Source organism: Salminus brasiliensis, chromosome 15, assembly GCF_030463535.1.
Source record: "Salminus brasiliensis chromosome 15, fSalBra1.hap2, whole genome shotgun sequence".
Classification (NCBI taxonomy): domain Eukaryota; kingdom Metazoa; phylum Chordata; class Actinopteri; order Characiformes; family Bryconidae; genus Salminus; species Salminus brasiliensis.
In genome coordinates, this window is record NC_132892.1 from 7,654,954 (window position 1) to 7,677,073 (window position 22,120).

The window sequence follows — 22,120 nt, forward strand, 5'->3', positions numbered from 1 at the left end:
CAAGTGCCGATGACCAAACCTTGAGTGCACGCTCGGGGGTGTTGTCAGGGTCTGCTGCCTTTTGTGTGTTTATTCTCTTGGGAGCCTTGCACACATCCACTGACGTCACAGCAAGTGTTGTGTACTCCCCTTGGCCATAACCCCTCTCTGTCTGTCGGGGTTGAAGGCCTCAAATCAAGCATAGAACTCCTTTAGCTCGTCTGGTAGTGTACTGTGTCTGGTTGTGACCTCTCTGCTCCTGCATCCCTCCAGCTTCAGCCGGTACTGTCTTTGTCTGTCTGAAAGATGTGGTCTTCAGCGTTGCCTGAGAGAAATGCAGTGGAGCGGGCACGTAGCATGGGCCGAACATCAGTTTATCCAGGATTTCTGGTTGGGATAATATCTGCAGCACTTTGTGGAAACAATGTTTTTTATGTAGGTGCTGAAGTAGCTGGTTGCTCCAGAGGCATAGTCCTTTTAGTCAACAGTACAGTCCTCTCTCACAGCAGCAGTTCTAAACACATTCCGTGGACTGTATACGGTCAACACAGTCCTGAAGCACCAGATCAATTTCTTAATTCCACACTTTAGAGAGAAACAGAGATATGGTCGCACTGTCCAATGTACAGCCTTGTAGCCACCCCTCACGTTGCTGTAGACTTGGTCGAGAATGTTGTTCTCCCTCATTCAGGATAAACACAGCGTGGAACTCTCTGCCAATAGAAGGGTCTGCACTTCACCATCAGCGGTTCTAGATCAGTTGAACACGTAGCGGCGTGGTCCCCACGGTGGACTGAGTGCCTTTTGTAGCTGGATCGTTGATTGAGGTGTTTTGTCTGAGAGCCAGGTGTTAATGAGGATTAGAGCTCTGATCTCACGTAGGATTGTTATTTTTGTTCTCTGCTCATCCAGCTTGTTTTCGAGTGGAGCGAACGTTTGTTACCAACAGTCTAGAAAGCGGTGGACACGTAGCCTTAGCCTTGTAGCCCACCTCTCTTGCCCCGCTTCCGCCTTGGATGCTCCCTCCGTCTGCTGCGTCATCTTCCCGAGGCCAGTGCTGCTGGGCCTTGCTGGCTGGTGTTGGCAGTGTCCGAGCGCAAAAGAAAGTCGAAATCAGAAAACTTCATGGTAAGTTCATGATAAACTTTACCAAACTCCAGAAGTGCCTCTCTACTGTAACTAGCCATTCTGGAGGAGATACTGGAACCTTGCATATCTTCCAATGTTTAATCTGACTGTTCAATTAACAAACCATATAACTCAAACTATAATAAATGAACACAGATATAAATGTACTGAATTATTTATTTGTCACTAAAATAATTGTTCTGGACCTTGACACAGTGTAGTCTGGACTCAGGACTTTTTGTCCTGAATCCTTATTTGAAGTCCGAGAGACCGAAAAGGAGCTAGCAGCTCGTCACTTCTTTGTTCCCTTTATATGGAAGAGCAGTTGTGGCAGTAATGCAATTACCCTTTACTCCCGTTTGCCCATGTGTGCCTGTGTGCGAGAGATGCCCCACTCACCCCTCATCTTTGTGCTGTTTTTGAGTTAACAGAGCAGGTCGCTGAAGGTGATGTGTGTGGATTTTAGGGCACGATGGTGGTTAGAGTAAGTCTTGCTGTTTCCTATGGTGTTATCATATGTCTGTAGGTTACTCTGATAGGTTACTCATGATACTCTGATCAATTAGGCATTCAATTATTTCATTAGGCCTAAATTAGCTTCCTTTTAACAAAGTTCTATTTAACATAGTTATTAAAAAGTTATTAAAAATATATTTAACTCCTATTTACAGGACATGGCATGGATGATAACAGGGTGACCCGTTTTGATCTGTTTTTATATAATGTTCTTAAAATATTTTTTTACAGGCCTACAGGCCCAGCTGCAACAACTTTGCAACAACCACTTTGAAGCCCAAAACTGCATAACACCACTGTCTAACAACAGCTTAGCAACAACACCAGATATTTTAGCAAAACGTTAGCAAACACCACAAATACCATAGCACTCACCTGGGATGACCCAGAAACCCCCATAAAACACCATGGCAACCTCTAAGCTGAGAGTATAGCAACCATCTAGCCACTTCTTAGCATACAGTTTAAATGTAAGCTCATACTGCATACAATTTGACAAGCCAACTTAGTTAATTCACTAACTTTTCTTATCCAGTGTGTTTGCTTTTTTTTGTTGCACTGAGAGAAATGCAGGTGCTTGTTATAGCAGAATTAGCATGGCCGATCAAAGAATGAATTGTGTGCATAATTTAGCAATATTCTTTAAAATGACTAGGCACCAGTGTTTGCAGGTAAACGTGCATCGCCTGTTTATCGCCACAGCATTTACAATTTTGTTAATTGATCGTTTTTGGTGCTCAGATCATGTCCGGATTTCACTTGTCCACATGAGAAGCCAGGTGTAAACGCTGCCATGATCTACTGTGGTTGGATTACATTTGTATCACTCAAACCACTTTCTGAGGTGGTCAGAGACTAATCTTGTCAGTGTAAATGAATGCGTTTTCTGTGATAAAAAAAAAATTGATACAAGTAATTAATGATAGATGGTTTATTAGGAAAACAGTGCATCTCACCCCCCAACAGGAACAATAGTCTGAGCAGATGTCTTGCATGCAGTCTGTTATTTTGTTTGTCTTCATCAGCTGATGAAGTGCCCCCAGTCTGTCACTAGACCTGCAGAACCTTCTCTCTGTTGTCCACTATCTGATTTTTGTCTTATCAGGTTAAGACAACAGGCCGCTAAGTGGGTATCGGTCGAACCAGGTTTTGATCAGATCGTATTGGTGGAAGAGCAGATAAACTGTGAATTGTTAGTGTTTACATACAGAAGATCCTTCACTCTGTTCTCCCTAGCACAGTTGTCTGACTGGTGAAACTTGGGTAATGTAATGGAGAGTGAAAATGGTAATTGAAGTTCCCTGAAATTAATTAAGTCTCTGAAAGTATGACATCACATGCTGCTACTGTTGTGGCTGTGGAATTTGAACAACAATATTAGCCAATGTGATTTTCCTTGGCAGGTAAAACCAGTAGTTAACCATTAAGCTTTTCGGCAACGAGGACACATTCACAGTAATATTTGCAGACCCCACTTTTTCTCTTACCACACAGTTGTGTTTCTGTTAGCCCTTACTACATGAAAGCCAGGGATTGGAATATTAGTCTGGAATATCAGCGTGCAGCCATATTCTAGACCCCTAATGTAAAACACAGCACACTGCACTCCCAATACTCCTGCTAGATCCCGACCAGCCTGTTCAGCTCATTCACCATATTTCTAAAAAGGCCTTATATTTCCCATTATGATAGTCGTCTGCAGATCAAAATGGCTTGCTAATGTGTATGGTAAAGTATGGAAAAGTATGAGAAGAGAAAAGAAAGGATATGGTAGCTCTGATAACTACTCTGGTGGTTACACAATGCATCAAACTTTGAAGTGCCTCAAATCATCTTGATTTCTGCAGAGGCACACAGATTATAGAATGCCAACCTGTTTTGCGTCCACAGTCCAGGCTGGTAAAGATGAGCTAATGGTGTAGGGATTATTTTCTTGAATCCCCCAAAAGTTTTGGTATAAAGCAGACATTTCCATCACGTTTAGTTGTCAAGGTGTTAATATATCTAATGCATGCAGAATGTTTTACAAGATTTCCTGTGCCTCACTTGTGTGTCTAAGCACTGGTCAAGACCCCAACTCTGGAATAACCTTCCAGATAATGTTCAGGACTCAGACACTGTCTAGATCCTCAAGTCTAGGCTGAAAACTCATTTGATTAGTTAAGTTTTTGGTACTAAAGTTTCCCTTTAGATAAATGTTACTGATTCAGACGTTTGTGGACATGGGGAATTGTTGGGTGTGTGGAGTGTATGGATGCCAGTGTTTCTGGGTGCTGATACTGTTACCTTATCTGAGTTAATGACTGCCCACTTATCCGGCCTGACTCCTGACTCTAACGTGTGTGTGTGTGTGTGTGTGTGTGTGTAATTATTGAATGCAATTATGTACTTTAACTATTTGCTACTATTATTACCACCGTTAACTATAATTTTCATGATCTCTCTTACTCTATTATGATTGTATTAGTACACCTGAGCAAAAGAAAGTCTTGTGGTGTGGTGGTAAAGTTACTTTTTTTTTCTTTTTATCACTAACTTATTTTTAGTTCTGACTAATTAGTTCTGACCAGAGAAGGATGGGTCCCCCATGTGAGTTTTGTTTCTTCGTCCAGTTCTAAAGGTTTTGTCTTTACGCTGTCGTCTTTGGTACTCACCAGTTTTGGTGTTGGAGGTTTTGTTGTTGTTTGTTGTTGTTGTTTTTTTTGTTTTTTTTTGTTAAATTAATAATAATAATATTATAATATATATTATATTAAATCATTCCATTCTAAAGCATTTATAATCGATACATTTTTCTGTTACTGCTTTTTCAGGTGATGGGCAGTATATTACACACTGTCAACCTTGTCTCTTGGAATTCTTACACACTGTGACAAAATCTGAAGCAATAGACCCCACTGTCTTTTCCTTCACTCTTAAACTCACTGGGCTTTTGGCTTCTAAAGAGGACAGTTTCATCTTGCTCCAGGTAAGAGTCCAAAATGCTGACATGGCTGTCATTATTTTGTTACATAAATCCCACACACCCCACTGCTATATTTGAATGATGGAATAGTGTTCCTACTGTTGATTTATACCAGATTGGTCTATGTATGGAACACTTCTTCCAAAAGGAGTAGGGTTTGTCCATTTGCTTTTTTGCAAATGTGAGATAAGCATAATTTCTTCTGGTTATCATGGTTTCTGCTTTGCTGCTCTCCCATGAATGATTTTTCTCCAGGTGAACTTGCTTGTGTCTGTGAAATCATTGTATTGCTGTCTCTCAACTGCTCCTGACCTGACCTATAGGTCACAAACAGAATTCATGGTTCTATTAAATGACAATCAGTCCACATCCTGCAGACATGAGAAAAGGCTTATGGTGAGAGGCAGTGTTCGCTGTACTACAGATCCCATGTCTTTCAAAAAACTCCTCAATCTAAAACTCCTGTTAGCCCAAAAGTCCTGGGGGTCATCTAGATGTTTTTTTCCCCGACGAGCCATGTGGCCAGCAATGGTTTACGCCTTGCAACTCTCCCATGGATGCCTTTTTTTTTTGTCCAGTGTTTTTTTTGTGGAATTATGTATCAGTGAGGCCAACAGTTCTTATGATGTTCAGATGGGTTATTTTGTGATTTCCTGGATGAGTCTTCAATGTGCTTGTGGTGAAATTTAGGTCAGTCACTCCTGAGAAGGTTCTCAACTGCTCCAGATATTCTTATTGTGTGGATGAAAGCTCTCACAGTGGTTCACTGGAGTCCCAGAACCATAGCAATAGCTTTGTACCAGACTAGTGGATTTCAAATAGAAATGTCTTTAGAACATGGAATTGTAAAAATTGCGTTTCTAAATGCTTCCTAATCGTCCAGTGTAGATATCAAAGACCGATTTCTTGTCTGTGACGTGTGTAGGCTACATGCCTTTAAAAGTCCAGTTATAGCAGCATTAGTCTTTTTAACCGTTTATAGATCATGTGCATTTAAGGTAACCTTTAATACATTAAGTCTGTGATGGCAATGCGTTTTCTTCATGCTTGTGTTCTTTCGACAACAAATTACTACACACACATATAGGGTTGCCACCCGTCCGGGTAAAATACAAAATCTACTTTATTTGGCACTTAAATGTTGCGTCCCGTATTGAACCATTTTTGTTCTGTATTTCCATAAAAGTCCAATATAGATGTAAGTTGGAAAGAGGCAAATTGTAAATTGGGCATAGCTTATTTTGGTAGGCTTTTGTGGTTTGATTTTGTTTAGGATGTTGTTTTTAAAGATGAATGAATGATCATTTATTCAAAATTCAGAAGTATTGGCCAATATAAATATTATATATGGCCATTTAAAGAACAAATCATACTATAATATAATTATATTATAGTATGAAGTAGTAGGAATAATAGTTAGAATAATAATAATAGAATAAAAATAATAAATGAGAGAAAATGTTTATTCTTTCATACATATACATTTTCTGTAAAAAAAAAATGTCGGGCCCGTAGTGGTCATGGCCGTGATGGGTGTCACTTATTTTCATTTCTGAAAGGTGGCAAACCTACACACGTGCATACATTTAATATACATGTTTGTGAGCTAAATAATTCGATTTCTGTACTACTTTGAGTCACTTTGTTAGGAAGAAGTTAGCTTTTGCTGAACCTGCACTCATTGAGAATATTCTTTAAGAATGGACTAGTTTTAGTGAACACAGCATTACAAAAAAAACTTTTATTTTAAACTGTAAAACTTGTTCTAGTGTTCCTCTGGGAAGTGACTTGAATTTTACATTGTTTTATTTTGTTAGATTGTTAAGTGTTGCGTTATTCTTTTACTTGAATAATTTAATCTGTTGTGGTTTTATGTTTGACTGTAAAGCTGTTAAGTATTTTTGTGCATACTATAAACTATTGTTTAAGAAATTATTGATATTGCAATATTAAGATTTGTTTTTCATTATTTTTGAAAAATTCCCAACACACTCACATTAGAGTAATCTAAATATTAGTTGTTTAATTAATCAACTAATCGTTAAAAAAAACAAGTTCAGAGCATATAACTGGCAGTGAGTGCGGTGTCCCACGCCAGAGAATGTGAACCATAATACCTACTTTTTTTTATTTACTTCAAGCTCCCTCTGCAGAACAGACAGTCCATGCTGACCTCACATCCCAACCCACTCTTTCACCCACTTTTTTTTTCTTTTTTTTGTTTTTTTCTGTTTGCAGACATCCTCACATCCTCATTCATGTTTTTTGGAATTTGAAAAAACAAACAAACAAAAAACTCCTCTCTCTTATTTTTTTTTTCTTTTCATGGAACGGTCATGTAAGGTGTGACCTGCAGATGCTGAACAGTCGTATAGTGTGCAGATCACAACAACTTAAACATTCACTATTACAAAACCTAGAGTTATGTAGTTTGAGCCATACAGCAACCTGACAACTCTACAAGTCGTGTATTGTGTCTAAACCATTACATTCAGCAGGACTGGCAGTAATTATGTTGTGTCTCTAGTGAACCTGAACCCAGTTTTCAATTGAATTTGCTAAGCTTTAGTAGCTAAGAGGGCAGTTATTATTTTTTTTTTACATAGGTGATGCAAGTTTTGAATTAATCTTGAATAATTTTATTTTCAATAAATAGAATGATCTTTTAAAAGCTGCTTTGTGTGTTTTCATGTTGTCTTTGTCTTTTATTAAAATTAGTTGGGTAAAAACATTTAAATGTGGCAAATAATATATGCAAATACTTTTTTTTTTACAGAACTGTGTAATATTTTGGTTTGTTTCTGATGGTTTGATTAGGAGAGAGAAGTGTTACTATATATGTTTGATCCGGATAGCTGGCATAAGATGGACCTTTGGGAAAATGTCTCAGTGCGTGGAGGATGGCTACAAGGAATGTGGAACATGCTGCAACACCAACAAGCCTTGGACTTTTTCTGTAGCAAAGGTAAATTTGTACACATTCATAAGCACATCCTTTTTTCTTTTTTGGTTACAAAATGTTAATTATTTAATTATTGGTCCCAAACTTACCTCAAGTAAATGGAAACATAATAAAAAAAATTCTAGTCAGAGTTAGTTATGCAAGAGTATTTCTTGTTGTTCCGCTGACATAACTTTGTCATCTCTCTTGCTCTCTGTGTGCAAATGGAAATGATCTTTCTATCTTGTATGCTTTAATCCTAGTGAGGAGTAGTTAGTGACATAGGGGTATTTAATCAAATCTGATTTATTTGTATAGTGCTTTTTACAACTGGTGTTGTTACAAAGCAGCTTTACAGAATCAGTAAAAATGCAAGGAATCAACAACATAAGGCATGAAAAAACAAAGCCAAAGGCAAAACTCCCTCAGAGCTGGAGGAAGACACCTCATCCTCTGATCATAACTATTTATAAATTATTGATAGTCACTGAACCACCAAGACTGTTCTACTGCTCAGATGTTCAGAATAATCCTTATGTCTATTATAAACATGATGTAGTATAAAAATGAGAGTAATGATCATTAATGGTGGTAGTATTAGTAGTGGCAGATAGTTAATGTAGATTTTAGAGTCCATGTAGATTTTAACAAGGTCATTAGACAGGTAACAGTGGCAGGAGGGTGTGCAGCTGGTCTTGCATGAATGGTGGGGGAACCTGTTGGTCAGACTGGTGGGTAGCAACTGGTGGGAATCAGGTAGAGGGCCGGATGAGCAGACAGCCATTTACTCTGCGAAAGTAAAGAGACAGAGTTAGTTATGAATGGGTTTATGGAGAGTAGAAAATGTCGAGCTTCATCAGAGTGTGGCTGACCAGTCTGGCAGGTCTGACTATAACTGCCTAATTGAATGGAGACAGCCAGAGGGTAGCAGAGCCACGGGAGCACCCTAAAACACCAGGCGTCAATCTGCTCCACCATCCACAAGCCTGAGTAATTGAATGGAAGCAGCGAGACAACAGCTCCAGCATCTCTGTATACTACTTTTTCCTCTGTTAATAAACCCCTGGACCTACAACCTTTATCTAAGGGAAGCCTTAATTACTGAAAGCGAAACTAAACAGATTTTCAGCCTAGACCTGAAGATTGAGACTGTGCTTGAATCATTATCTGGAAGGTTATTCCAGAGTTGGGGGGGGCTTTATAAGAAAAGGCTCTTCCCCCTGCTGAGGCTTCCTGAATTTTGGGAACTACTAAGAAGCCAGCATTCTGTAATTCAAGTAACTGGGATGGTTCCTAATCAGTTTTAATAACCTGCAGGTACTCAGGAGTGAGGCCATGTAGGGTTTTGTAGGTCAATAGAAGGCTTTTATAGTCATGTTTAGCGTGTGGTGTAAATGTCTACAAAAAGGGACAACCTGTAGGTTCTGTACCAGTCTGATGGATAGAGAATACTTTGTCAGATCAAAGATCTGAAACTTGTCTTGCACAAGAACAGTAACTCTGTTGGAACACAATACATTAACATCACAAAAAAACAAAAACATTATACAATCCATAAAACATATAATTACTCTCATTATACCACCTTTGATAATTATGGATTAAGCTTCTTGTACACACCCCTGTGTTTTGAAGCTCACTGATGGTCACAAAGTTTGGTTAGTGCAGCATCAGCATTTTTGCTAGGAGGCATATACACCTGTACCATATTTGAGGTAGGCCCTTGTGGAGGTGTGTTTAGGATCATAATCCTGCTGCAGAAGCTTTTGACAGTCAAAAAAGCTGAAAATGAAGACATGTTTGCTTCCAGAATTTTCCAGTAGTTAATTGAACAAATTGTTCTCTCTACTACTATTCTATTTTTCTCTGTACTACTATACTATTAAAATGTTCTCTGTGCCTGGCTCCAACATAAGCCCAAAGCATTATTGATCCACACCTCTGCAAATAGTTTGGTGTTCTGAAAATCTATTTTTTCCCCCCAAATAGTCAACAAGTCATTTGTTAAACAAGTCCTTTGGACTGGTAAAACTGAAATAGAAATAGAAAATTGAAAATCAGAAATTTTTAATCTCAAATTTGAGTACTTTTCTATTCAAACATGCGTAAGCCACAGAAGGTCACTGCTGAAAAGGCTGGCTGTTTACAGAATACTGTATCAAAACACATTAATGGAAAGTTGTCTGGAAGGGAAATTGTGGTAGGAAAAGGTTCAGGAGCTACAATGATTACTGCAGCCTTGTCAAAAAAAAAAAAAAGTTGGACTGCGGCTGAAGTCAATGCTTTAAGAGCTATCATGCACAGATGTCTACAACTGCATTTCTAATATCACATTAATCTCAATAAAGTGGCATATTAGACTATTTTCCAGAAATTGAACATTGAACAAGGCAAACATTTTTTTTTAGCTCCAGCAGTGTTGTCATTCCTGTTGATATCAGTTGTCTGTATCCACAATCCACATTATATAATTTACATTACATTGTTTGTACAGATACATGGAATGTCTTCCATTTTAACCTCCTTTGTTTTTCTTACAGGGCTAATGAAGCTGGTTCTTTGTTTACAACATGATGAAAGCTTTTTCCTTGCTTCTTTGACCAATCAAGTTTTAGCACACATTTTAAATTCCATCATGTTGCCGGTTTTAAGCAGCCATATTGCGAGTGGAGTACAGAGTTGTCCCCTGTCAGGAGAGTTTCCTGTCAAAACTGACTGGGCCTCAATTAAAACAGAGGTGATGCACCATATAACCAAGTCATTAGCCTCAGAGGAGCAAGCAGTTGTTATCTCAGGCTTAAGGCTACTGGCTGTAACTGTTGCCCAATGCAGAGAACCTATCAAGCGAATGCTGTGGAAACATGCTCTGGAACCTCTGGAAGTACTAGTAAACCTGCAAGAGGAGTCATTAAATCTGTCTATAATGGCAGTACTTCAAGCTTCTGCAAAGTGAGTCCTCCTTTAATACTATAGCGCATGCATTTTCAGAATTTGAAAAAAAAAAAAACTTACACCATCATTATGTAGTATTTTATCTTAATATAGCAGGTTCAAAATCATTGTGGCGCTGCACTGACTTGGAAAGAATGGCATCGGTCATTGCCTCCTTCGTCCCCACACCCTCTACACTGCACCAAGTAACATTTTGTGGAGTAGGCACAAGAAACTGCGTAATGCTGCATAACCCAAGTCATATTTGTGTGGAATCCTGTAATGTTACTTCACAGCATCAGTGCACTTGTTTTGCTTGTAAAAGGCATGTGTGCCATGACAGGAAGTTCAAAGCATGTTTTAAATTTACTGCAGAGTAAATACAACTGTAGGAGAAGCCTAGGAGCAAAAAAACTTGCATAAGCTACCAGTTGAAACAAAGCAGATGAACTTCAGCAAACTAATTTTATTTACTCTGATGGGTACAAAACCCTGTTAACTTGGCACTACCATGATACTTGCAGATCATATCAGCTCTAATTTAAACACAGGCATTGAAAAATCATAACAGACATGCAAGTAACATTCTTTGATACAACTGTTTAAACTGTAACTTATTTGGTTCCAAGTTTCAGTCTCAGTTGTCTCCCTTGCTGCAAAGATAAGCATATTGTATATTTTTTGTTTGTTTGTTTGTGTTTGTTTTTTTTAAGCAGTTATTTTTCAGTTGGGTCGATCAACTAGCGAGACTTTTCCCAGCCTTCCAACCAAAATGCTAGCAATTGTACTAGCACTTGGCATACACTTTTTTTCAGTTTCAAGTTAATTTAGAACAACGTGGTGGAAATGGCACCCTTGCACCATGCACCCTTTTCCACCCTCTGTTTTAACACATTTTAAAATCCTTGCATGCAGTTGTAGTATGTGCTTTCTCTGTACAGGACCCTTCTTTTCATTAAACCAGAGTGTAAAGTGGTGGCACTGATGGATGCCATGTTGTATTCAAGAAACACAAATGAATCTGTGCAGTGTGCAGCACTAATCCTAGAAGTGGACAACTGGTAAGTAAAAAAGCAAAACATTTTCTACTTTGAAAACCCTGCCAGTTATGTCTTGTACTTAATATTATTAACATAATGTAAATGGAGACAAATTACGTATTTCATCAGATTCTGCCATGTGGACATATCCACATTCTATTTTAGCTCACACTGTAATTGAACATACTATGTAACATACATGGTGATGTAGTGTTTGATTCTGCTGTTGTTGGTATTGTATATTGTTTTTTTTGTTGTTGTTTTTTTGTTTTTTATTGTTCTTTTTTTCAGCCCAGAGGATTTAAAAAGGAAGGCAACAAATGTCATTCTCCGTCCTCTACTGTGTGTTACTGCATCCCCTCTTCAGCCTCATTTACCAGGTGCTGAAACAGAGACGGATTTTAGTTGCTAGTTTTATGTGATCATCTGATGCATTTGTGGGATTTTGTGTAGAAACCCTGAAGAAACTTTGTTTGCTTTACATTATATCTCCAGTATATAAAAATATTAATTATATTTTATACATTTTTGTAGTTTTTCTCTTTTGACATAATTTGAATCTGACAAGTTGTCAAAACTTCATCTGACAGCTTTAGGGGTTATCTGTTGTAAATTCCAATTTGCTGGTGCACTGTAGCTAAAAGCAGTTCTTATTCAAGAATTTGTTTGTTTTATTATAGAATATGCCCCTTCTGTATGTACCTTAGACTCTGTAAAGTTGTCCAACAGATTTGGAAGCATTATGGCTGGGCAACAGTGGCCTCTGTTTTACTTGCTGCATGACCATCCCAGTCTTTTAAGGCTTAGCTGGTTGACTGTGTGTTGGGGCAGGCTTGTCTGGCAATACAGGAGTAAGGATATATCCCATAGGGAGATGCCAAAAGAGTGCTTGAATGAGAAGTTCAGGTTACTAGTGTAACCCCAGTTCTCTTATGGCATGAATAAGGGACATCTTCCTTGCCATGTAAAGATAAGATAAGATAATCCTTTATTAGTCCCACAGTGGGGAAATTCTGTGTCACAGCAGAAAGGGATAGCAAGACACTCAGTTACAAGAAACATAGATAAATATTTTACACTATATACACAATATAAATAATAATTTAAAAAAGCAATAACAATATTATTTACAGGTTATTGCAAATGACTCTTAAATGTGTGTGTATGTGGTCCGCTGGGAGCAGTGCTGGTTGTGGAGTCTGATGGCAGCTGGAAGGAAGGACCTGCGATACCGCTCCTTCACACATTTGGGGTGAAGCAGCCTGTCACTAAAGGAGCTGCCCAGTGCTGCCAGAGTCTCATGCATGGGGTGGGAGCTGTTCTCCAGCATGGATGCCAGCTTGGCAGTCATCCTTCTGTCTCCCACCACCTGCACTGGGTCTAAGAAGCACCCCAGGACAGAGCCGGCCCTCTTTATGAGTTTGTTCAGTCTCTTCTTATCTACCGTCGAGATGCTACTGCCCCAGCAGACCACTCCATAAAAGATGGCAGATGTCACCACTGTGTCGAAGAACGTCCTCAGGAGTGTTCCCTGCACTCCAAAGGACCTCAATCTCCTCAGTAGATAGAGTCTGCTCTGGCCTTTCTTGTAGAGTGCAGCAGTGTTGACTGACCAGTCCAGTTTGTTGTTCAGTTGAACACCCAGGTATTTATAAGAGTCCACACTCTCAATGTTCATACCCTGGATGTTCACTGATGGAGGGAGGTGTCTGCACCTGCGGAAATCCACCACCAGTTCTTTGGTCTTTCCTGTGTTATCCAGTCCTGAATGAGTTCTCTGTACTCACTGTCCTCCTCATTAGTTATAAGGCCGACGATTGCTGAGTCATCAGAGAACTTCTGGAGGTGACAGGTCGGTGAGCTGTACATGAAGTCAGCAGTGTACAGGGTGAAGAGGAACGGTGCCAAGACCGTTCCTTGAGGGGCTCCTGTGCTGCTGACCACCAAGTCAGAGACACAGTCCTGTGCCCTCACGTACTGTGGTCGGTTGGTGAGGTAGTTCAGTATCCATTTCGACAGGTGACTGTCCACTCCACAATGTCCCAGCTTGTCCTTTAGGAGCCCTGGCTATATGTTGTTAAAAGCACTGGAGAAATCAAAGAAGGTGATCCTCGCAGTGCTGCCAGGCTTCTCCAGGTGAGAAAGAGCTCTGTGTAGAAGATAGATGCCAGCATCATCCACCTCTACACCAGAATGGTAGGCAAACTGGAGAGGGTCCATGGATGGGCTCACCAGAGGGCGGATGTGGTTAAGGACCAGAGTCTCCAGTGACTTTATCAGATGAAAAGTCAGTGTCACCGGCCTGTAGCTGTTTAGGTCTTTTGGGTGCTGTGTTTTAGGCACAGGTACCACACAAGATGTTTTCCACAGCTGTGGTACTCTTCCCAATTTCAGGCTCATGTTGAACATATGCTCAACTACCCTGCACAGCTGATCAGCGCAGGACTTGAGGAGCCTGGCGCTGATTCCATCAGGACCTGTAGCTTTCTTTGTCTTGATCTTCCTCAGCTCATTTCTCATCTGGGTTGTTGTGAAGGACAGGTTGGAGCAGGGGGGCTGGGTGCTGGAATGGGTGGTTGATGCTGCCAGACGATGAGCCATTAGGGGATGATGATGATGACTGTGAGAGAGGGGGGAGGACAGCATGATGGTAGTGCTGCTGAGTGGGGATACAGCAGGGGTGTCTTTGTAGGGGCAGGGCTAGGTGATTGATCAAATCTGTTGAAAAATAGATTGAGATCATTCACCCACTTTTGGTCCCCCACCACCTGGGAGTTGGACTTTGTGTGGCCAGATATGGTTTTAAGGCCTTTCCAAACCCCTTCCCCTGACATTGTTCTGCTATAACTGTTCCTCCAGCTTCTTCCTGTAGCTGGCTTTCTCCTCCCTGATCTTCCTTCTCAGTTCCCTCTGCACAGCTTTCAGCTCATTCTTATCACCAGATCTGAAGGCCCTCTTTTTTTCTTTTAGGAGAGCCTTTATATCTGGATTAATCCATGGCTTGTTGTTGGAAAAACACTGAACAGTCTTGGTGGGGACAGTGTTATCCACACAGAAGTTGACATAGTCTGTAATGCAGTGAGTGAGATTGTCAATGTCCTCCCTATTAGGATCACACAGTTCTTCCCATACCATTGTTTCGAAGCAGTCCTTCAGAGCCTCTTCAGACTCCAGACCATTTCTTCACTGTACGGGTGACAGCTGGTTCTCTATGTACAATGGGTTTGTACACAGGCAGAAGATGAACCAGATTGTGAACACATGAACGTGACACGTCCCCAGCATGTTTTCAACCAAACAGTCATGGACAGTTCATTCGTTCTTTGTCACCAGAGTACTAAATCTCGTCAGCTGTTTCATTAAGTCTGTTTGTATAAATACAAACATTTTAGGAACAGCTCAGCCAGTTCACATTGGCTTTGTCTAGCCACTTAAGTTTGAGTTTGGTTTTGACCCTCAACTGTCTGAATATTCATCTCAGTTGCTTTGCTGTAAATAAACCACCTTTACTGTTTCATATTCGGGAGTGTCTGGTTGGTGTCACAGAAGTTACAAAATACTCCACTATGCAGATGGTGGATTTTGGTGAGCTACATAGTAGTAAAGGACCGTTCTTTGGTCAACACCATTTGTTGTTCAAAACCTTACCTTCTCTACTTGTCTACTGGGGCTCTCACATAGCAACCAGAGCAAAAAAAGCAACTTGCATTGCTCCAAATATGAAGGAACTATGCAACTACAAATGCAAAGTCGATCTGTTTTTTCTTTCGCTTCCTACTATTGATGCAGCTCATAGCCCAGTTTTTGTTCAGACTTTGTTCTCAGTTAGCAAGCCAGATAAGTGAATAATTGCTAAAATGCAATTTGCTTCAGTGCTCCATTTTCACTGACTTGGAATTTGGTGCAGGTTGCAGTGGGTGGTTTAGGTTTCTATTCACACAAACTGACACCACCATAACTATGGCATTCAGGGTCATAAACTGTTGACTTGTAAATTGAATTTGAGGAATGGCATTATTGGCTACAGGGAGCTGCTCATCCATTTTAGTTATGACCGACCACAAGAACTCAAAATATCGGCACACATCTAATTGCCTCAATCCACTTCAAGCCCTTTAGCCTTTGTTTTTCTCATGATTACCTACAGGCCTGGATTTCAAGATACCAAGGTTCAAAATTCTGAACATACAGTTGAAACCAGAGGTTTACATACACTATATAAAGACACTTTTTTTTTTTCTATGGGCTTTGTGATGGCCACTGCAAAACATTGACTTTGTTATCCTTAAGCCACTTTGTAACCCGTTTGGCAGTATGCTTTGGGATATTGTTCATTTGGAAGACCCATTTGCGGCAAAGCTTTAACTTCCTGCTGATGGCTTGAGATGTTGCTTTGGTATTTCAACATAATGTTCTTTCCTCGTGATACCATCTATTTTGTGAAGTGCACAAGTCCCTTCTGCAGCAAAACAACCCTACAACATGATGCTGCCACCCCCGTGTTTCACATATGGAATGGTCTTCTCAGGCTTGCCAGCTTCCCTCTTTTTCATCCAAATGTAACTATGATCATTATGGCTATAACTATTTAAATTTAGTTTCGTCAGACTACAGGACATGTCTTCAAAAATTAGATTCTTTGTCCCTGTGTGCATTTGCAAACATTCATCTGTCTTTTTTTTATGTTCCTTTGGAAGTAATTGCTTCTTCCTGGCAGAGTGACCTTTCGGCCCATGTCGATACAGTACTAGTTTCACTATGGATAATGACACACTCCCCAGATTCAGTCAGCATCTTCACAAGGTCATGTGTTGATATGCACATCTCGGACCAAAGCACATTTATCTTTGGGACACAGAGCCGCTCTCCTTCCTGAGTGGTATAATGGCTGGACATTCCCATCTTGTTTTTACTTGCGTATAAGACATTGTGTATAAGACACGTCTGCTTTCAACTGTATCTAGCCCTAGTACATTGTAGTAGCTACCATCAGATGGAAGATAGTCAAGGAGGTTGCTTGGTGAACTTTTAGTGCACATTCCTGAACATTGTTTTCTTGGTAAAACAAGATTATTAAAGATCTTGTGTGTCTTCCATTTTCTTACAATTGCTCCCACAGTTGATTTATTCACACCAACTTGTTTGCCTATTGTAGATTCACTCTTCCCACCCTGGTGCAGGTCTACAATTTTGTTCCTGGTGTCCTTCGACAGCTCTTTGGTCTTGGCCATGGTTAAGTTTGGAGTCTGACTGTTTGAGGCTCTGGACAGGTGTCTTTTATACAGATAACTAGGTCAAACAGGTGCTATACTACATAATATATATATATATATATATATATATATATATATATATATATATATAATACAGATAACGAGTAGTGGACAGAAGAGCTTCTTAAAGAAGTTGTTACAGGTCTGTGAGAACCAGTAATCCTGTTTGTTTGTGGGTGAACAAATACTTATTTTCCACCATAATTCACAAATAAATTCCTACAATGTGATTTCCTGGATTTTTTTCTCATTTTGTTTCTCATAGTTGAAGTGTACCTATGATAAATTACACCCCTCTAATTTTTCTAAGTAAGAGAACTTGCACAATCAGTGGCTGGCTAAATACTTTTTGGCCCCATTTTAAATATTTAGCTTTAAAACTCTCAAGACTTCAATAATGCACACAATTGTATAGACTTCAGAATATGGAGATGAGCACCAAAACCAGTGATCAGCAAAAATCTAATTTACTACTTCCCTTTTTTTACATGCCAGGTCAAATATTTGCAGTTGTATTTTGCATCAGTTTTGCCAACAAAATATATTTTTTGATACAGATAGTTGTGATTCATTCTTGGAAAATCAACTGTCCCAGAGAATTTCCTGTGTCCCTCTGCTTACTCAAAGTCTGTCCAGCACAACAGATCTTATATGCAAGGTAGGTTGCCCAGTGAGTCTGGCTGCTAATGTCTTGAGAAAAAAGCAAGCTACATGTTTTGTAATGGCTATGAATCATGACATGTGATTAATCTTATTAGAAGTTCTTTGTTTTATTATCCATAACTATTTTACAGGATTGCTCATTCATGCAATATTTGTTTTCCTTTGGCAAGAATTCATTGGACCATATCCCTATTCGATTGATCACTTCTTCTGTAATACTACTTCTGAAGATGTGCATTGGCCAACACCCCTCCACTTTCCTAAAGACTGCAACCTTTTCTCATCTGATTGGCAAGATCTGCTGCAAGATTCAGAAGTACAGTCTAGACGTTTTGCGGAGTATCACTATTTATAAAGGTAAATAATGTTAATTTTGAATGCTCCCTAGACATTTTTAAAAAACAGCCAAGCCAGAGCAAACATTTCAGCTACAGGTTATTCCCATGCTCATTGTGCAGCAACATTACTGCACAAAAGTTGTTCTCTGGCATATGGAGCATATTAAAAAAAGATTGTATTTAGTATAAGTCTTTTTAAATCTTTGTTGTAAAGAAGTGTCACCAGCATATATAGTTGAAACCAGACGTTTACATACACTATATAAAAAGACAAATATGCATTTTTTCCCCCTCACTGTCTGACATGAAATCAGAATAAACTTTTCCTGTTTTAGGTAAATTAGGATTTGCTAAATACCAGAATAATGAGAGAGGGATTTTAAGACATTTTTAATTACTTTCTTTAAAAATCTAAAGTTTAAATACATTTCATTAGTATTTGGTATGATTGCCCTTAAACTGTATGACTTGGGTCAAACGTTTTGGATATCCTTCCACAAGCTTCTTACAATAGTTGTCAGGAATTGGAGAGCATGTGTCTTTTTATATAGTATGAACTTATGGTTTCAACTGTATAATAAATGGATTGGTGGTATAAAGACTTGCGACTTGACTTAGACCTTACCTTTACTGAATTGGACTTGGAATCGGACTTGAGCTTTAAGATTCGAAAAGGCTTGACAACCCGATTTTAACATAATATATAAGTAGAATTGAATCACATAACTGGATTTTTTTTGTATTAAATGGTGCTGTACCACTAGGGAGCTGAGCTGCTCAGCTCAGTTTATCCGTAACTTAGCAAAAGTTATGCGAAGTTCTGCAGGCAATCACAGGAAGCTTGTAGAGGGGGGGCAGTGTTGAATTTGTACGGAGAAGGCAAGCAACATGCCCCCGAAAAAAAAAATCCTTTTCAACTACAAAGATTATGCTGTAGTAAAAAGAAAAAGAAAAAAAAGAGCTGCAACATGCAAGACATGTGGAGTCAAGATCACAGATGGAGATGCAACCACTTCAAACTTTGTTGGATATTTGACGCTGCACAAAGAACAGTAATTCTCTGCTATGTATATTTCACATATAACAGTTAGCTAGCTATCTGGCTAACAAGCTAGCAAACTTGGCGACATAATGATAAACTAAATGTGAACTAAGCTCTCTCCCTCTGTTCATCCCTTCTAGATATTCCACTGTGAGTGATTTTACTGAAAAATTAAAGCATTTAAGAGCCACAGCATCTTGGTCATGAAGTGTTCAAGTAGTGTAGAAAAGTGCCAAACACTCTGCTGATCAATACATGCAGAGATACTAATATTAATGCTTATGGGTTTAGAATGAGATGTTATGCCTGTAATGCCTGTAGGTGTAATCTGTACTAATAGTTCCATATAGTGCAGTGTCTCTCATTTTTGGCCTTTGTGGCCCACTGCTGTGCACATTTTAGTGATTTTTCTGCTTCAACACCTATTTTAACTCCGTAATGGGCTGGTAATGAGGTGATTCGTTGGATCAGGGAGAAGGGAAAACAATAAAAAAGGGGCCTCCAGGGCCAGGGTTGAGGAACAATGATATAATGTACTTTGTTGGCCTGTTTATAGAAATTAATCTGTCTCATAGCACACTGAAACAACTCCCTCACAATAGAACAAAATAGTAATTGAAATTACATTACATCTGGTGACTTGACTAGGACACAAAGTCTGGTTCTTAGAATCACGACTGTTAAATGTTAACATTACATTTAGATCTGCCCTCAAACAAAAACTCATTCAAAAATTCAGTTAAACTATCATGGAAAAGAGGAACAGTTAGATCCTTAATGGGTTCCAGCACTCAGTGACTCCAGTTCCTGCACATTTTTTTTTAGTGCATCACAGTGCTCCAGTCAGCAGTTTGCCATTACTACAGTAAATAAAATTAGGACCAAAGAAAGCCATACTAGGTTTTGCTGTGCATACGTGGTGATAAATTACATTGTGCAGTGTGTCTGCAACACTGTGTACGGTGGCTTTAAAGGAGAAAGGACATAATTGAGCTGTTCAGCACACTGATTTGTACACCCTTAACTGTGACTATTCAATACCGATATAAACTTTTCCTATCAACAAGTCGAGTCAGATTTATTTGTATAGCGCTTTTTACAACTGTTGTCGTCACAAAGCAGCTTTACATATTTAGTAATTAATAAGAGACAGAGACAAAAAAAAAAGAAATAACTATTTAAACATTAAATAGGTAACACAGACATGGGAGCACCCTGAAAAAAGCTAGCGTCCATCTGCTCCACTGTCCACAAACCTGAGTGATCGCGTGTAAGCAGCGAGGAGACAAAAAACAACAAAATAAAATAATTTAATATAAAGTTAAACTACAGGATTTTTTACATTTTGAACATGAGACCCTGAACATAATGACATTTTTGTTCTTACTTGACCCTCAGTTTACCCATGTCAACGTTGTGTTTTAAATGAGAATATCCTGTACACTAGGGCGACTGCAGATTCAAAGTAATAAAAAAATAAAACATCCTTAATATATACAGTTTAGGATCAGGTCCTCCACAAATGGACTGAGAAGTTTGGAGGACTAACAGTCATTCACACCTCACATCATAGTTTGCGTTCGCAATTGTCGGGAAGGGCAAATCAGCCTACATTGTCTTGTAGTAGGGCTCAGACTTCAGTCAGCCAATATAAAGATTAGCGTATATACTGAGAAATACCCCAAGTAAATTTTATCTTGTGTTCTTGCATGTTTTAACCCTTTATATGAGGACTGCATTTGTATATCTGGACATACAAATAATGTAGCCTTTGTGTGACTGCATGCTTATGTTGAGACAATGTGTCATGCTAAGCTTTGTTTATAAGATTTCTTTTATTGTTAGCTTTTTGGTTAAATGTTATTGTAGATGAGATATTAAAACAATGTTGAGTGAAAAAGCCTTGCATAATGAAATATGGGTTTTTATTTTGTGTAAGATATTAAGTATTATATTTAACATAATTATTAGGTAATAATTAAGTGTTGAACGTTTTTGTCATCCTCTAGAGAGTGTGGACTTAATTCCAGAGGCTCTAACTGTTCTTCTGCTGTACCTGCAAAGTCCTGACTTACATGCCACAGTAAGTGTACGGTCAGCTAGAACCTGTCCATGCATATCCAGATATTGTTAAAAACATAACTTTTTTTTCTGTATTTTGGACTTTCATCCACATAAACATGGTGTTTTAGGTGACTAATTGCGTGCTACACTCATATTGCCACCGAAATGTAAAACAACAAAGTTTACTTTTAGTACACTAACCGAATGTTCTACCGAAAATAAATGAATTTAAAAAATGTTTTTTGGTTTTTCAAATTAAAGTTCAAGTTATAGAGACAGTTTCAGCTTTGTGGGTAGCAGCGCCCTCTCCTGGGTTGATATGCTCATGCAGGCATTTTAGGACTGTTTGCACTGTTTGACAAAGAGAATTTCAGAAACACTGCTGGAGATGGAGAGAAACGGCCATGTTTTCAAAAAATTCCGGATTGTACGCTTTTACAGTTCATTTCTCTTTTTGTTTTCAAGGTCTTGAAGAAGTCCTATCAGGCAATTCTCAAATGGTTAGGCATATGTTCACCTTCACCTGCTGTATGGTTCACAATCAGCCAAGGTGGGTTCTCCTGGGTTTTCGTTTCACAGTAGTTGTTGACGCATATAAAGGGTAAAATCTGAAGTATGCAGAAATGTTTTATGTTTAAAGTTGCTTCAACATCACACTGTAAGCAAAAAAAGCTAAAGATACAAAGAGGACTTCTACAGCAGGGCATTGATCTCTAAACAACTCTAAACACCAAGATCCACAGTGAGCTCAAGAGGTGCAAGCTAAATGTTCTGCCATGGTCCTCACATTTTTATGACATAATCAAAAATCTGTAGATAAATCTAATCAGTGCATGCAAGATGGCCCAAGAAGCTTGCAAAACTAGACGCAAGAAAGAATGTGTGAAAACCCCTAAACAGGAACGAAAATGTCCTTGACTATAAGGAGTTACAAGCTGTGATCTCGTACTTGCCAAAAGAGGTTACTGATCATAAATTGCTCCAGTACCAGGGGCTGCCCTTGGGAGGCATTAACTGACAAGTCACTCTGCCCTACCCTTCAGGTGAACTGCATTTGTGTGTATCTGTGCATGTGTTTCAGACCTCTTTCCATTACTGACAAAGCTTGTATGTGATGGACGATGGGAAGTGAGGGATTCCACACTAGAGTTTATCATGCAGCTTACTGCTACATTGAAAGGTACAATAATGATAATTTCTGCATACAACATACTTAAGTATGTACTTGTTGAGATTGAAT

The 22,120-nt window shown here is 39.1% G+C and overlaps 1 protein-coding gene across 2 annotated transcripts in view; it reads left to right on the top strand.

The window, feature by feature from the left end:
- brat1 (BRCA1-associated ATM activator 1) overlaps positions 1 to 22,120 on the top strand; it is a 35,902-nt gene that overhangs the window by 12,034 nt on the left and 1,748 nt on the right. Inside the window, exons 3-12 of one of the 2 annotated variants that reach the window (XM_072658021.1) lie at positions 4,437 to 4,591; positions 7,406 to 7,553; positions 10,070 to 10,478; positions 11,402 to 11,521; positions 11,792 to 11,880; positions 17,331 to 17,431; positions 17,607 to 17,793; positions 20,826 to 20,899; positions 21,346 to 21,430; positions 21,962 to 22,060. In XM_072658021.1, the coding sequence (XP_072514122.1) occupies positions 4,437 to 4,591; positions 7,406 to 7,553; positions 10,070 to 10,478; positions 11,402 to 11,521; positions 11,792 to 11,880; positions 17,331 to 17,431; positions 17,607 to 17,793; positions 20,826 to 20,899; positions 21,346 to 21,430; positions 21,962 to 22,060 (1,467 nt within the window). The remainder of the gene's footprint in view (positions 1 to 4,436; positions 4,592 to 7,405; positions 7,554 to 10,069; positions 10,479 to 11,401; positions 11,522 to 11,791; positions 11,881 to 17,330; positions 17,432 to 17,606; positions 17,794 to 20,825; positions 20,900 to 21,345; positions 21,431 to 21,961; positions 22,061 to 22,120) is intronic. The other variant, XM_072658023.1, reaches the window with a different exon arrangement.